The sequence below is a fragment of the Desmodus rotundus genome, chromosome 2 (assembly GCF_022682495.2).
Source record: "Desmodus rotundus isolate HL8 chromosome 2, HLdesRot8A.1, whole genome shotgun sequence".
Classification (NCBI taxonomy): domain Eukaryota; kingdom Metazoa; phylum Chordata; class Mammalia; order Chiroptera; family Phyllostomidae; genus Desmodus; species Desmodus rotundus.
In genome coordinates this window covers 58,048,957-58,066,150 of record NC_071388.1, presented here as the reverse complement: position 1 = coordinate 58,066,150, position 17,194 = coordinate 58,048,957, and the positions used below count along the sequence as shown (strand labels likewise).

General features: G+C 38.4%; 1 protein-coding gene and 1 long non-coding RNA gene across 7 annotated transcripts in view; one reads left to right on the top strand and one right to left on the bottom strand.

The window, feature by feature from the left end:
* The first annotated feature begins 37 nt into the window (after window positions 1–37).
* Window positions 38–8,394, top strand: COMMD2 (COMM domain containing 2). 2 transcript variants are annotated; one of them, XM_024556286.3, is made up of 5 exons: window positions 38–179; window positions 276–353; window positions 1,344–1,426; window positions 1,970–2,143; window positions 7,799–8,394. In XM_024556286.3, the coding sequence occupies exons 1-5, from the start codon at window positions 113–115 to the stop codon at window positions 7,994–7,996; spliced, it is 600 nt and encodes a 199-aa protein (XP_024412054.1). In that variant the 5' UTR covers window positions 38–112; the 3' UTR covers window positions 7,997–8,394. The 2 variants fall into 2 exon arrangements, with proteins under 2 accessions (XP_024412054.1, XP_053774221.1); XM_053918246.2 differs by lacking the exon at window positions 7,799–8,394 and adding an exon at window positions 4,287–7,760.
* The window catches only part of LOC123479350 (uncharacterized), a 64,424-nt gene continuing 49,294 nt past the window's right edge, over window positions 2,065–17,194 (bottom strand). For 2 of the 5 annotated variants that reach the window (XR_006654948.2, XR_008426140.1), the window contains 3 exons: window positions 14,435–14,582; window positions 10,619–10,711; window positions 2,065–2,194 (listed from right to left, as the gene is read on the bottom strand). This is a non-coding gene — a long non-coding RNA (uncharacterized lncRNA). Of the gene's footprint in view, window positions 2,195–10,618; window positions 10,712–12,656; window positions 12,768–14,434; window positions 14,583–17,194 lie in introns of all 5 variants that reach the window. The other 3 variants (XR_006654949.2, XR_006654951.2, XR_006654950.2) reach the window with 2 other exon arrangements.

Genomic DNA, 17,194 nt, shown 5'->3' with positions numbered 1-17,194 from the left:
AACACAAAGCTCGGGATGCTGAGGCGCCGGAGCTTTTTCGCGCTAGGACTCGGTATCCGGAAGTGGGGAGGGCGGGGTCAGCGCTGCGGTTGAAATTGGCCGCCAAGCGAAGATGCTGCTGGACCTGTCGGAGGAGCACAAGGAACACCTGGCCTTCCTGCCGCAAGTGGACAGCTCGGGTCAGGGGACGCGGCAGCGGCGGGTGGTGTTCTGTGGTCTGGGGAAGGACGCAGAGGGAGCGCCCGTTTCTCATGATCTCCTGGCTTCCGTTGCAGTGGTCGCCGAGTTTGGTCGGATTGCGGTGGAGTTCCTGAGGCGAGGCTCGAACCCCAAGATATACGACGGCGCCGCCAGTAAGAAGGGGAGGGGCGCGGGCCTGCGGGCTGCGCGGTGGAAGTACTAGCCATTCTGTGTAGTGCTGGGGAGAAAGGGGTTTTTGCGACTCCCAGGGTCTTGATCCTATTGTTGCAGAATGAAACCAGAGGTCTTCAATGTCTCTGGTTATATTTTGTTTGCTTTTTTCTTTTGTTGATTATGTTCCAGTTAAAGGTGAGATCATATGGTATTTCTCCCTCCCTGCCTGGCTTATTTTAGTAACAATAGCCAGAGGGGAGTGGGGAGGGGATAGTGGGGAGAGGGTTTTCAGGAACTACTATAAAGGACACATGGACAAAACCAAGGGGGAGGGTGGAGGTGGGCGGGGGGGAGGGAAATGGTTTGGCTGGGGTTGGGGGGAGGGGTGGGGAGAAAAGGCACACAACTGTAATTGAACAACAATTAAAAAAAAAACCCAAAAAACCCAGAAGGGCTCTTCAGTCAGGGCGCACATCCTGCAGGTTTCCTAAGTAGCTGAGAGATTTTTAAAGTTTCTGTTAAGTGGACTTCTTCGTGTGTAAAATCGACATACTACCATCTGCCAGAGATACTATAAGACTGACTTCCAGCAAAGTGTGTGGAATAGTCCAGTAAGTGTGTAGTTATTACTAGTTGTGCACACATCTTCTTTTGTCGAAGTACTGTTTTTTTCCCGCTGGACCAGGGGCAGTTTCTCAGATTAAGTCAGTCCATGTTGAGGGACTCTTCTGCCAGGCTTGAAGGAACGGTGCCTCCAAGAGAAGGATGTGCCCCTGGTACTAGTCTCTGGGAGTAAAGGTTAGAAGATGGAAAATACTGCAAACATTTGGCTGACACTGAGAACGAACAGGAGGGTATTACCAACTCATTAATTGCAGTGTTTGAAAAAAAATGGAATAATGGATGATATTTATTCATAAATAAGAGGTTGAATAAAAGGATAAATATCACACAGTAATGTATTTGCTCACTTTTACTTTCTTCCTCAGGAAAACTCAATGTGAGTCGTGACACTGTCCAGCATGGCGTGGAAGGATTAACCTATCTCCTCACTGAAAGCTCAAAGCTCATGGTAAGGGCTCCTATAGACTGTCTTGTACAATATTAGCCGAACTTAAGAAGGTCATGTCATAGCCCTGGCAGGTACCTACTTATTTCAGTAACGTTGTTAATGGTTTATAACTGATTTGGTGAAGCCATGCCTAAACAATATGACTGTAACAGTCTGCTGTCATGAACACCTCATGTTAGTGTAAATTAGAGTTGCCTATTATTCTGCGTGTTACTGAACCACATACGATAGTATGTATCCTAAGAGGAGGGAGAACAATGATTTATTGTACTTTGTGTTTGCATATTAGCAGTATCTGGCTTGATGATGAAAAATAGGAGAGAAAATTGCTAATTTTAATAATTCTTTTTTATACTTTAGTATTTTTATATATCAGAAATTCAGATTTTAAAATAGTGGGCAAGGATTGCCTTTTATTAAAGGGTGCTGATTCTTTTACTAGACAGAAAAGAATTAGGGGATTTCATATTCTTTTGTGTATATCAACTGTTTTAGCGTTTACTAGACAAAGGTAAATTCTCATATTCTGTTAATTCATTTTAGATTTCTGAACTGGATTTCCAAGACTCTATTTTTGTTCTGGGATTCTCTGAAGAATTGAACAAATTGTTGCTTCAGCTGTATCTGGACAACAGAAAGGAGATCAGAACTATTCTTAGTGAATTGGCACCAGACTTTCCCAGTTACCACAGCCTTGAATGGCGACTAGATGTGCAGGTTTGGCGGCAGCGGCTTCTTCTTCTCCTTCTTCTTCCTCTTCTTTTTAATCTGAATTAGAATATAAGATTTATTTTAGGTATATGTCCCCAGGCTTAAAGGTGGTATTCTTTGCCACCTTAACCAGACTCTGGTTTGAAACTTCAGTTTCTTTAATATTTATTTTTCAGGCCATTTCATAAATAGTTCATTTTCTTATATTTTTAAGGTGTCAGATTAGTTTAATTTGTAAATTTGTAAGGAATAGGTTATTTTGGAAAAGGAGATGGTTATGTGGATTCTTTTAAGTGATTCTTAGATTTTTAAAAACTTTTCTGTTGAAATAAATATACACATAGAAAAGTGTACAAGTCAGTGAATGTACAGCTCAGTGAATTATCTCATGGTGAAAACACCCGTGCAACCAGCATCCCAGAGGCATCCTCCTCACCTCCTACCAATTACTTCCCCTTTCCTTGTTTTCTCACTTCCAGTACATAGATTACTTTTGCTGCTCTTTAGATTTCTGTATAGGGAATATTCCAGCAAATGTTCTTTTGCATCTGGCTTCTGTACACATTATATTTGTGAGATTCAGTTATTGACCAAAGGGGAGTTTTCAGACTATTACATGTAGCCCTTTATCAAGCATTGACAGATTAAAAGATGTTTATTGAATGTCATCCATTTGCTGATCAGTGCTTTGCTGAATACTTTAGGAAGCAAAAGTATAAGATGTTTTCTTAGCTGGAAAAAATATTTTAGGAATATTAGATGTTCTCAAAATAACTAGTAAATAGAGGTGGTTGTAAAATGTGGTTCTGGAGGGGGGAAAAGAATAGAATTGTGTAAATCAAGGTACAACTGAGTAATTTCAAAAAGCTGTAGCTCAGGTAGTTCGGTTCAGTGTACACAGGAATGATCCAAAAAAACTTCAGTTAAAGGAGGTGAGACTTCAGAAGGATAAATGAATAGAGAAAACCAGGGTGAATATTCTTGGCAAAGGAGACTGTAATCTGTAGAGGCCCGCATGCACATGGGAATGAGCATGTTGAATATATGGCATAGCTCCCCAGCCTAGCCAAACTTGACTGCATACGGGAATGACCTGGAAGCTTTTAAAAATAGAATTGTTAAATTATATTTTTAAAATAGAATCACGCCCGAGATTCTGACTTAATGGTATGAGTTTTGGCCTGGGCATCAGGATTTTTAAAAGCTCCCCATTCACCCAGGTAATTCTAATGTGCAATAAAGTTTGTAAACCACTGTTATAGTGGATTCTTCCCAATTTGAATAATAGTAAGGAGGTCCAAATAGGTTATAGAAATTCAGTTAGAAGCGTTTGGCAATTATAATTGAATGTGATGAGTACTTGAATAGATACTAACACAGTTATGGTATGAACCAGATTATAGGCTCCAGGAGGGCAGGTACTGTGTCTTGTCGACTGCTGTGTCCGCAGCACAATGCCTGGCACATAGTAGGCATTCACTGCTAAACATAAAAATGGTGGGAAGGGGGGCTAGTGGTTAGCACATTCCTAAATTAATTCATCAAATATTTTTTGTATGCCTATCATGTGATGCAGACACAGCAAAGAACAAAGTATAGTTTATGCTCTTGGAATCATTATAAGCAGCAAGTCCCGTAGAACTAATGAGGAGGAGGAGATCACCAGTTAAGCTTTTATGTTTAGGTCCTTTCAGAATAACCAGGTGGAAGAGAAGTGGGGATGGTCATGTTCACGAGATTCAGTGGTAATTTGTCTTTTACATCTTTACCTCTTCGTGTGGGGATATCTTCTGACTCTTAGGGCCTGGTAGCCCTTAGAAGTTCTTTTTTTTTTTTTTTTGTCTTTATTGATTGGCTTTGAGTTTTTCCATTGTGTAGACATTTTTAGAAGTTAAAAAGTTAAGCAATTGAAATTCTAAAATCAAACTCAAGAGAACTCATTTTTATCCAGTGAAATGAGTTCGAATACCTGCGTCACGGCTAGATTAATACAGTCTAAAGTTAAGGGTAGACTGAATGAATATTGCCTCACTGTAAAATGCATTTCAGTGCTAAAAAGCTACAGAAAACTGATTTCCTGAGTTTATTAGTTGAAATTATTACAAGGGATTTTTAAAAATGTTTTATTTATTTATCTATTTATTTTTAGAGAGAGGGAGAGAAGCATCGATTAGTTGCCTCTCGTACGGGGACCAAACCCGCAACCCAGGCATATGCCATCTCCAGGAATCAGACTGGTGACCTTTTGCTTTACAAGATGACATCCAACCAACCATGGATGACCTCCATGCCACACCAGTCAGGGAATTATCACAAGAGATTTTTAACTGAAGTGGATTATTCTGCTTATGGGAAGAAGACTTGTCAAGTGAAAACCAGGATAAAAGACTAGGAAACTAGTAACAGGATATAACAACTTTCTTTTTCTTTTTAAGATTATTTTTTATTTTTACAGAGAGGGGAAGAGAGGGAGAAAGAGATGGAGAGAAACATCAATGTGTGGTTGCCTCTCACACGCCCCCTACTGGTGACCTGGCCTGCAACCCAGACACATACCCCAACTGGGAATCGAACCAGCAAACCTTTGGTTTGCAGGCCCGCACTCAGTCTATGGAGCCACACTAGCCAGGGCTGACCCTTTCATTTTCGAGTAATTGATTTGTCTCATGGAGACTGGTAATGAATGGATAGTTACCATCAAATTATTGTGCAAGTTGCTTAGTGGAGAATGAATTAGTCATCATAGTTTACTTTCTAATAGAAACATTTCCTATACTTCATAAATTGCAAGGATAATTAACACCTTTGTTAATAGCATCAGTTAAGTTAAATGCATCTGAGATTGGTGGAGGAGGATGTTACTTTTTGGGTTGATTTATTTAAAGTTGCTATTGTTATTTTTACAGGAAGGACAGAATTTTATCCCCATTAAAAATAAGTTCACATCAAGAACTTTATGGGATACTGTTCTTTATCTTCTAGTAGTACTACTGACTGTGATTCCAATTCCTTTCTGAGAAAAAATTAGGCCTGATTTTAGTTTACTAGGTTTTTGTTAGGGATATTATGTAATCTTTCTCTGGAAATGTTAAAGAATAATACAGATAATTATCTTTGAAGGTTTTTTAGATATCCTGGTTATGTAAAAATGGGAGGCTAGACTGAGCAACTTAAGCCTTTCGACAAAAAAATTCATGGCTTAATTGCATATCTAGATAGGTTTGGTCCCTGTCAGCACAGATACGGGGAAAAAAGAAATATAAACAATGCATAATTGAATGAACAAGTAATAGTTTTAGTAATCATGTTTATTACCATTAGCCTTTCTATAATCTTGTATACTAGAGGAATAATCTTACAGAGATAATTTACCTTACAAATACATACTTTATGTTTGAGGACTAGCTCCCCCAAAGGGATTGATCTATTGTTTCCAAATTATTTTAAGACATAAAATCTGTTTTGGATCAGTGTCTTGGGTTCTTTTCGATGTGCAAGTGACCTAGAATTAATTGGAAGAAGTTATTAGTTAGGGTATTCTATGCTGTGGTATTAAGTTAATCCTAAAATCTTAGGTTTAGATTTGTTACTCACTGGAAGTCTTCAATTTGGCTTCTTGTCCTTTGACACTGCTCCAGTAGTTTTAGATAACAATCTTGCTTTCTTGGATAACAAGATATTTCAGATTCATCGTGTACCATTCCAGGCCTAGACTTGAATCGAATCAGCTATTCAAGAAGTCCTGGTTCCTTGTGAGGGAGAATGGTCTTTAGAGAGCACACTCTGGTGCTAGAGTTAAATTCCATCTTTTCCAAGTTGGTCATTGTTTCTAGTGGTTATTTTCTTTTAATAAATAGTACTTTAAAAAAAATGGGGTTGTATCATATAAACAAAAGATTACAGATACTCACTTTAAAGAAGAATAATAAAACAAGTACCCATTGCCAAGCTTAAGAATTAGAGCAAAACCAGTACCTTTGAGTCTCCCTTTCCAAGTCAGAACCCCTTCCCCACACACTGGAGGTAACTGCCACCCTGAATTTTGTTATTTTTTACGTATAGTTGGGTTTTTTTACACACATTTTTTTTAGTAAACTGGATTTTTTAGATTTCATGTATTCTGTGACTTGCTTTTTTCATTTAACTTTTTTTTAGATTTATCCATGAGAATTCATTTTGCTGTAGTGTATTTCTTTTTGCTGCCAGTAAGCATTTCATTGTATGAATATTCTCAGTGTATCCATTCTGTTAAAGAATATTTAAGATGTTTCTAATTTTTGACTCTTAACAACAAATACTATTATGAATACATGTATTTGTATAGGACATATACCTAAGAGTGGAATTACTAGAAATATATATTGTTTTCCAAAGTGATTCTCTTGTTACTCTCACCTCAGTGGACGACAGTTTCCATTCTGTAACTTGCAGTGCTTCCTATGGACAGCTTTTTAATTCATACTGTTCTGATGTATGCAAAACAGTATATTATGGTTTTATTGGCCGTTTTTTTTGACTCCTAATAAAGTTGAACATATTTGCCTAGTTTTATCTATTTGTGTTACTTCTTTTATTAGGTGCTTACTTAGGTCTTCGGCATGTTTTTTCTCTTGGTTTTGTGTGTTGTTCCTTTTAAGTCAGAGCAGTTGTTCGTGCATTCTTGGATACTAATCTTTTTGGGGTTATATGTGTTACCAAATAACTTCTCTCATTTTATGGCTTACTTTTCCATCATCTTTAGGTATCCTTTGAAGAAAAGTTAATAATTTTAATATAGCTAAATTTGTCACTTTTTTCATTATGTTTTGTGCCTTTTATACCATGTTTAAGAAGTCCTTCCAAATTCTGGCTAGTGTGGCTTAGTGGACTGAGCACCAGACTGCGAACCAAAGGGGCACATGCCTGGGTTGCAGGCTAGGTCCCCGGCATAGGGCACGCGAGAGGCAACCACACATTGATATTTCTCTCTTTCTCCTTCTCTTCCCCTGTCTCTAAAAAAATAAGAAATCCTTCCAGCCCTGGCTGGTATGGCTTAGTAGATTGAGTGCCGGCCCGCAAACTGAAAGGTCGCTGTTTCGATTTCCAGTCAGGGCACACGCCTGGGTTGCAGGCCAGGTCCTCAGTTCGGGGCATGTGAGAAGCAACTGATCTCTTACACAAAGATGTTTCTCTCCATCTCTGTGTCCCTCCCTTCCCCTCTCTCTAAAAATAAATAAAATCTTTAAAAGAAATCCTTTCACACTGTAAGTTTGCATATATATTCTCATTTCTTTTTTTATTTTTCCCAAAAGCTTTAAAGTTTATTCCCTAACTAGTGTAGCTCAGTGGGTTAGGCATCATCTCACAAACTGGAGGGTCACGAGTTTGATTCCTGGTCAGGGTACATATCTGGGTTGTAGGCTAGGCCCCCAGTTGGAGGCATGTAAGAGTAAACCAATCCATGTTTCTCTCTCATGTCAATGTTTCTCTCTTTTTCTCCCTTCCCTTCCTCTAAAAAATCAAATCTTTTGAAAAAGTTTTAAAGTTTACTTTTCATTTTGAAGTCTGTGATTTATCTGAAATTTGGTTTTTGTATATGGTATAAGGTAACTATAAATGTTATATAATCAGCATGATTATTAAATAGTTATTATTTATGTTCTTATTCCATTTAAAATCAAGCTTGCAAGCAGAAGCCTCAGGCAACAGATAAAACCATCAGTGACTATAAAGCTACACCTTAATCAGAATGGAGGTCGCAACACTCAAGTCCTGCAGACGGACCCAGCCACCCTGCTCCATTTGGTCCAGCAGCTGGACCAAGCGCTGGAGGAGATGAAAACAAACCACTGCAGGAGAGTCGTGCGCAATATCAAGTAGTCCCAGTTTTAAGATTAATTCACTTTGAAGTGCTTGTGAACTAATGACATGCAGCAGTTACTTTTAAAAACTATTTTTTTTTATTAATTGATGGTGATAACTACATACAGAGTCTATGAAAGTTCTTTTCCTATGACAAGATGTGAGGTCATGTTCAAAGGCTAACATGAAGTTCCTTTCCTGGTGCTAAATGTGGTCGTCTTCTTGACAAATTAACATGTACTTTATATTTTAAATGTGTAAATAAGATTGAATCAATGGGAAATGAATCTCTAGTGTTCATATTATATGTATATATGAATGCCATTTCTTTAGTACTTCTTTTGACTGCTTAACTTTGTTATTTTCCTCCTTATTGACTAAAATGTGAAAATAAAATTCACAATATAATACTCTTACCATTCTGAATGTTTCTAGACAATTCAGTGTTTTCGACCTTTGAAAGCAACCCATGGATGTTAATAGCCACAGAATAGTTGAAAATAAATACAACATTTTTAAAATGCTATATTGTTTGGACAGCTCATGCATTTTTCTTGGCATGTGAAGATAAGTACTTTCCATGTTGCTTAAGTTTGGATTGATGTGGCTAGTTAGCTTAAATATTTAGTACTCAAATTTTGCACTGTATCAAGGACTGTTTTTCCCCTCCTAGTACCCAAAGAATCTAAGTAACATGCTGTCATTTGCATTTATAAACAATGCACGCAGTAGTAGTATAATGAATTCTTAATTATGTGGATAAAAATGACAGTCACTTTTTGTATTTTTGTTTGAATAAAGTATAAAGAAGGAAAGGGAGATCATGTTTACTACATTTCAGACAAATATCCCTTCTTGCTTACAAACTGATTTTTGTTTTGGTTTAGATTTTTTAGTAGGTAAAAATAAGCTATTGACCTGAAAAACTCAGATGCTGATGTGTCGGGTCAGCTTGATGGAGTGCAGGGACACAGGGAGACTTAAGGAGAAAAGGAGACTCATGGAGAAAAGTCATGTGGAGGAGTGGAAATGGGGATTCAGTCTTAAACAGGGGGCCTTATTCTGAGAGTCTCATCCCCGTGGGGCAACCTAGGAAGGCCTGTCGAGCCATCAGACCTAAGCTGCACTCTAGGCTCTATCAATACTTTGCCTCCTGAGAGAGATTTTCAGGTCAGAGTGACATCATGTTCCTTCTTTTTCTTACGAGCTAGCTCATCAGGAAACACGATTGAAAGAAAAGCACAGTTGAAATTGCCACCCATCAGCCCCCTGCGGGCATGCGGGTCACTCTTCAGTGCATGTTTTACAGTTGCAAAATACCTATATCAGATAGCAAACTATAATCAGAAATAATTTTTAATTACAGTGATAACTTGATTGATGAAGCTTTGTTATTAACAATCTGACAAACAAAAGGAAACTTTATATATTACATGAAATAGTAGCATATGTCATCCAGTTTTAAAGCAATGTGCCTGCCAGGTTTAGATGATAAAAATATCTCCGTGAAGCTTCTTCTTTGTCCGTATTTGGTGGAAGATAAGCAGCACTGGCGCCCGGGCAACCTTTCCTCCACTTCATGTGCACTGTTCTTACCCCAGTCAAAACAAGAAAGCGAGTCTTAATCTCTTTCACGCATCACACCTTCCTGGCCTCTCTCTCTCTCTTCCATTATTCTTTCTGATGTCCTGCCCCCTTCACCTTTGTGGGCCGGAGTGAGTTGGGAGCAGTCTCCTGACACCTTTTTAAAGCTGGGGCTCACTTTTTAGTACAGGCTAGTGAGTAAGCCTCTTTCCTGTGTAAACATTCCGTCCCTTATGGACAAGTCTGCCTTGTTGATTCTATGGCATGTTTGTGTGTGTGTGTGGCTTGTATATGGACGTATTTTCTGCAGATGCAGTCACTGCTCCACTGTCCTGTATGATCGCATGTCTTGACTCTTGAGTAATGTGCCTTTTTATCTATTACTATCTAAATTCTTATTAAAACATTTGGATTATTAGTAAGCTGATTTCTCAGGACTGACTATGTTTAGACTTAACTATCATCTTTCATGTCTCAAACCCAGATCAGAGCTGTGAATAGGAAATAATATATGTATCATAAAATCAACATATACTTCACCCCTGGAAGTCTGTGTTTCACAAGATTTCAGTGAGCTTGTCTATTACTGATGTTTTCAAGCTTACGCAAATTTAAAAGTAGCAAATTGGAAAGGTGGTGGAGAAATGCTAAGATGGAAATATATCTTCTTTGAAAACTGAAAGATAAGAACCTGACAGGAAAGTTTGAAAAATCATTAAGTGTGTGTGTAAAGAATGCACATATGGGGGCTCTTAAACCTATGAAAAAATTAAGAGGCCAGTCTTTGGAGCTGGATAAAAGAGTTTGAATTTAGGCTCTGTGGCTTCTTGCAGGGTCTTGATAAATTCCCAAAGTCTTGTTTTCTTCATCTCTAAAGTAGGAATAATAACACCTATTTTACTGGCTTATGGGGACTATATGAGACTATGTATATAGAACATTCCAGGCTTTAGAAAATACTTGCATAGACTGAGATCTCATTATTTTATTGTATTTATTTTATCTCATTATGTCCCATACACACTGGGAGATAATTCAAGAAACGGAAAATACTACCTGGTGATTTCTGGGTGGTAGGATGATGGCTGTTTCTTTTCCTTCTTCATTTCTACAATGAGTTAGATGACTCATTAAAAACAACTTTGAAATCTGAAATAAGGAGAAAAAAAGATCAGGGATTTTACGTACAATTTTAGTAATACTTTTGTCCAAAAGTTTAATTCTTGGAATGATATACACCCATGTAGTTCTCCATAAGACTCAGCTATTCAAAACTGCTTAGTCCCCAAAGGACTCAGGTGGTCAGGCTAAGGGTCTTACATAGAGGTTGGTCTAGAGTGCGGTTTTTTTCTCCCTGCTAGTGAAAAAAGCATGGGAAGCTCAAGACGTTATCTAAGCCGGTTCTCTCTTTTTTTTTTTAGGTAGTATTTCATCTAACTGAAGAATTACCTGTGTTGTTTTTAGTCTCCAAAGGAAAACACATAATACGTCCTTGCAGTTTTTTACAGCCCTTATGGCCAGGAAGTTTGTCAGCTGCTATATTAGAGTCTTCGTGCTGTAATTTACTCACTTGTCTCTGTCCTTGTTTTATAAAATATGTGTTTGATTGAGTCCTCCTTAACTTACCCTTCCAGTTTCCTTGACCCTAGGTTACTCTCATCTCTTTTCTTTCACAAATGGTAGAAAATATTTTGGGAAAAAGGGTATCATAAGACATTGCCTCTAATTTAAATGTATTCACTTTTTAAACCACCATGACTGTTATGTTCAGACTTGAAAACTTATTTTTAAAAACAAAACAAGCAAGCCCAACTCCATCATTAATGTGGTTCAGTGAGCTTTACAAACTTTGAAAATGATCTTTTAGTTATAAAAACCGAATAAACCCATTATTTCTCAGCTTTGCGAAACAGTATACGATGGAGATGAAAAAACAATGGTACACTTTATCACAATAAAGTGTGTATTTACTGGTTTGATCACTGAGTAGCCATGGCTCTTTGTTCTATGTTTATATAGCTCCACTCCTCTCTCTGCCCAGGAGCTCAAATCACTTAATTATGCTTGATAGCCACAAGTCCATTAGATTCTAGTTATCATAATGAGGAAATATAGGAAAAGTAATTCTATTTCCTTAATGGGCTTAACTGAAAACGAACATGAGGAACACAAATATCTGCATTAATGTACTCTGTGGTTTCTACTCAGGTTTTTGTTTTTTTAAACAGGCAACTTGGGTTTTTTTTTAAGTAATTATATTGTATATTAGGTCCATTATTATTAGAAATACTACTAATAATGTGGCCATCGGAGTTGGAGGCCTTGCTCTTCTACTGTGCTTGAGCCAAAATTGATGCTTTTTTGTTTGCTAAGACTATTAACTTTCATTTCCTTTTGCAGTTATATCTTCTCTTACAGAACAGTCTTCCAACGACCAGCTAAAAAGAGAGACAACGCAGAAAAAAGACTTTTGCCCTTTCTCACAAACCATGAGGTCTTTTACTTCTTTGATTCTTAATTTTTCTTACTTTTTACTCTCTTACATTGGGCTGTAATTCACCAGTTTATGTAGGGCATCGTTTTGACAGGAATAACAAAGCAAATTTGAAAACCTTTTATAGCTCTTTCTGATAATGGTACTGACTCAGTTTTGTTAATATTTATTAAGCGCTTAGAGTGATGCATGTTGCATGTCGAACAAAGAATAAAGTCCTAGTTCTCAGTTTAGAATGCTCTCATGCTTGTCCCTCCTATTCAGTCCTTGAAAATAGTTTAATCCATAAACTCATTAGGCTGCAGAAAGGAATCTCCTAAGGAGGCTATTCTGAAAAAGGGAAAGTCCTCTGGACTGTTTTCTATTGAAACCTCTTTTCCTTGAAACTCCACCTCCTTCTGGAGGGCAAAAACTAACATGATTCAGTGGCTAGAGCTGTAGAAGTGTGCAGAGGAGAGGATAGGTCACTACAGAATATTGTGGAATACCTGGACATGGTTAGAATACCAGAAATTACCCTTTACTCCTTTTGCATTGAAGTGGGGTTCCCTGAGGTAACCAGAGGTGTGATGGGAAAAGCAAATTGAGTTCTTTTTTTACCTGCATGCCAATGTGGTGATTGTTAAAAATCCAATGAAAAGTGGATGCCTGTGGTTTTGGAGGAATGTGCTTAGTTCACAGAACGAAAAGGCTTCTCAGTTAACTCAAAGGCTGAAAACACACAGATTAAAATTCAGAGAATGAGGAACAGAAAATCCAGGGAAGTCTTTGAGTTTTATCGGGGCAAGTATAGATGGTTGGGATATTATAGCCTGTCATGGTCTGCTAACCGTGCTTTCATTCCAAATAAACAAAAATTCTTACAAAGCTCAAGTGAGTTGAAATGCTGCAACATAATAAAATTGCTTGATTTGCAGCTGAGACTTGCGCAGTTCATAGACTGAGAGAACTAAGAAAGGCTGCGGGCACCTTTTTTAGTACTTCTAGGGCAAAAATGACTTGTCTCATGATATGAGCAACGTAATAAAACCCTTTTTAAAAAAAGGTTTAGACTCTAAGGAGGTAATTATTGGGTATATTTTCCTATGCTCTTTTCTCCCATTCTTTGTCTTTGCCTTGACGTAAGTACCAAATTTGTGCCTTTCTTAGGCCCTTAGAACAATTTATTTTCATGCCAAACCTCTCACTAAGCCTCTTCCCTCCCCTCTTTTTTTTTAAATTTTGAGAAATAATTCACATAAAATTCACCTTTTCAAAGTGTACATACAATTCAGTGGTTTTTAGTATGTTCACAAAGTTGCCCAACCATCGCCACTCTCTGGTAGGGCATTTTTATCACTCCAGAAAGAAACCCACTTCTACTAACAGTCACTCTCCATTTCCCACTCGCTCCAGCCCTGGCAACCACCAATCTCCCTGTGGATTTGTCTCTTCTGGACATTTCATATAAGTGGAATTACATAATATACATGGCTTTTTGTGTCTGGCATCTTTGGCGTAGCATATTATTTTCAAAGCTCATGTAGCAGGTGTCAGTATGCTGTACCTTTTTTATGACTGAATAATATTCCAGTCGTATGGCCATGCCCTTGCTTTTTACAGTATTTGAGTCTTATTCCTGCTCTAGCAATGAAATAATCTGTTATATTTTATTATATAGTGTTTATAAGAGAACCTTTGACAGATTTAGTAATGTATTTTCTACAATGATAGTTTCTGGAATTATTTTCCCAGATTCAAGTTAGAAAAGTCTGAGAGCAATTTTTTCCCTAAGCCAGGTATTAGAGTTATTGTCCAGTGAACTGAGTGCTTTATGTTTAGTCTTATTCAAAAAGTTATACCAGGTAGAGAGTCAGTCAGCTAAACTGTTGAGACTCTTAGCAGAAATCAGCTGCCAAGAAAATTATATTAGTGTTCTTTTCATTTTAATATAAAAGATTTCTTACTGAAATGAGGAAAATTATGTGGGCATTTTATAGATTTAGAGAAGATAAGAAAGCAACTAAGGATTTATGTCTTCCTATATTCATTTTGTATATTTTTCATGTTAGATAAAACTATTAACAATTCATAAAAATTGTTTGTGGTGAAATAGAGAAAAGGCATTTACTTTTGCTTAGGTTCACACCTGGAAGTATTTGTGAACTAGTTTTGAAATAGTGCACTGAGGGGTCTCTAGGACATCATTCTCTAGCTGATGCCGCTGCTGCAGCCACTGCTCTGGGAATGGTAAGCCCGTGGAGGAAATGGGAGGGTAAGCAACATGATTCAGTCAAAGCGTGAGTAAGCACAGGAAGGGATGTAATAAATAAGAAGCTCTGCATACATAAGAGGGAGTGAGTAGTTCTCATGAAGGACATCAGGAAGGCACTTTTTACCTTGATCGTTTTTGCTGTTTTGGTAATTGCACTCCAGTTTACAATGTGGGGAATAATCTCTTCCCAATTGGATGTAGTTCGGTGCCACTAGTTCCGTGACAAGAGATCATGCTGAGCCTCTTAAGTCTTGCTCTTGGGACCCTGAAACCTGAGGAGTCAGAGGGAATGGTTGTGGCGGCCTTGCAAGATGCTCGAAGACCTGTCACATGGTCTCACGAAGGTGCTCCTGTGCTGGCCCTGTCAGGACCAGGCCTCAGAGCTGCCTTCTGATTCTGTAGAGAACCTAATATACGTTCAATCAATTCTTTCTCTGCTTAAACTGGGGCTAAATGACACTAAATGTTACAGAGGGCAACAATACAATTAGATTAGTTTTGTAAAATTGCGTACTTTATTTCATAAAATGCGATTTTTGTAAAATAGCTCTGCAAATTGTCAGGCATCTGAAAGTTAAGCATTATCTTAAGCTATAGGTTGAGTGCAACAAACTCATAATTAGGGTCTCACAGTTGATCAGGGAGGTGAAGATTCAAAACAAACAACCTTAATTAGCATTTTCCTTTGAATGCTGTGCTATTTTATTTGCTTCCTGTATCTTCTCTATTGTGTCTATAAACTATTACCTTCAAACATAATAATCTGGTGGTTTCACTGTAATCCTTTTAATTAGTATATTACAGTTTGCTTGTAGAAATAAGATAAAAACATAAAATAGTAATTATCAAATGAAACTGCCTGGGATAGTTCTTGGCAAATTATAGTTAAAACAATTAATGAACAAATGCATGAGTAAATAAGAGTGAGTGAGTAGTACATACAATAAGCTCTGTGGAACTTGAGAGTAGGGAAAAAGCACTTTAGCCTGTGGTGGTCAGAAAGAAAGTGTCTCAGTTGATGAGAGAAGAGCAGGCTTTGAGGAGATAGATGAGCACGGTGCGTATTCTGAGCAGGAGATGAGCGTGAGCAAAGGCACAGAAGTGGCAGAGGCTGCACTCTTGTCACCTGCGCTGTGGTATGGATTGCGGCTGCTGCCTTTTGTGGGCCCCTGTGCACGATGACCCACTGTCACTACAACCTTAGATCAGGCTCTCCCCTCAGGACCCATTTCCCTTTGGCCTTTTTTAGTGGAGGTAGGTGTTCCAGGAGTGGAAGAGGGGGTGTCAGCGTCATTTACCCACTCTGCCTTTCAAACTTTTACTCTTGTTTCAAAGCCCTGGCTCATTAGCATGTATGCCATTCAGCTACGCCCCCTTGATCATTAATAGCTGCCTTTCATGTACTTTCTGGATTCTTTCTCTTTTCCATCTGTCCATTTAGCCAACAAGTACTTATTGAGCACCTACTAGGTTCCACGGTCTACTTTAGGTGCTGAGAATACAGTGGGAACAAGAGAAAAATCACTACTTACACTGAGCTTACATTCTAGTGGTGTGATAGATAATAAAGAAAATAAACGTTTACTATGCTTTTGGGTTGCATAAATGCTCTAAAGAAAAATAAAACCAGAGTAGGTGTTAGAGTGAACGGTTAGAGTCAAGAGCTACCATTCTAGGTAGACTGATCAGAGAAAACTCTGAAGAGGTGATGTTGAAGCAGAAATGTGAATGAAGAGAGGGAACAAGCTGTGGAATATTTGGAAGAAGAGTAGGAAAGACATAGGGACAAGTGTATGCAAATGCCCTGAGGTGAGGATGGCGTTGATATGTTTGAGGGAGTGTGAGGGTGTCGGTGTGGCACGAGTTAAGTGAGGGTAGACATAATCAGATGAATGGGCAGTGGCAAGATTATGAGGGGTCTTTAGCTTCCATTTGTTCTGCTCCCCCAAGTTCTTCCATCAAACTGGATATGTGGGTGATCCATCCAACACCTTGGCTTCTTGTTTCCTGGATCTCATTTCCTAAGGTCTTCCCAGTTTCGTTCAGCCACTTGCTTCCGCTGACACTCCCTGACCATTGTCCCCACCTGAACTGTTCTACTTCTAAAACCACAATTTCAGACATCCTATTCTCTGAAACTGATCCAGCTTATTGGTCAATTACTTCCAACAGTTAGTTCTTGAGCTTCAAGTGGACCCTCAATTGCCTACTCTCTCTCTGTTTGACTGCCTTTGCCCATCCATATTTCCCTCCCTATCCATCTTGGATTCACAACCCATCACTACCAATATTCTAAATCCTTTTCATTTCATCTTCTATTGTATCTATTTTGTTCACCATATATGAATTAAAATATCCAACTTTTTTCTTGCTAGTTCATGGGCTGCTGAGACCTACAGGAGAAAATATACAGAACCACACAGACTATCAAACTTATACATTAATGATCTTCAATCTCAATTAAGCTTTTAACACTGACAGGCTAGCCTCCCATTTCCCTAGTCAGTTATCTTCCTCTTTTTTTCCTTTAATCCTCACCAGAGGACATTTTTTCATTGCTTTGAGAGAGAGAGAGAGAGAAACATCAATGTGAGAAACAGATGGGTGGCCTCCCTCACACGTCCCAGCTGGGGATCTAACCCACAGCCTAGGTATGTGCCTTTACCAGAAATCGAACCTGCAACCTTTCAGTGCACAGGATGACCGACAGAGCCATACCATCCAGGACTGTTGTCTCCCATTTTTAACAGTTCAAATCTTCCCCACTCCCCTTAGACCTCTGACTCAGCCGCCACCCCCTCTCATTCTCTGTTGACGATTGTCTCCTTCACAGAACAAATAGAAGTGACCACATAGGAATTTTCTCCACTTCTAGTCAACAAAC

Bases quoted from the DNA above. Each gene is read 5' to 3' on its own strand.
- COMMD2 (XM_053918246.2), top strand. From the start codon at position 113: ATGCTGCTGGACCTGTCGGAGGAGCACAAGGAACACCTGGCCTTCCTG. The intron at 180-275 runs GTCAGGGGACGC...CTTCCGTTGCAG, and splicing joins GCCGCAAGTGGACAGCTCGG to TGGTCGCCGAGTTTGGTCGG. The intron at 1,427-1,969 runs GTAAGGGCTCCT...AATTCATTTTAG, and splicing joins CTGAAAGCTCAAAGCTCATG to ATTTCTGAACTGGATTTCCA.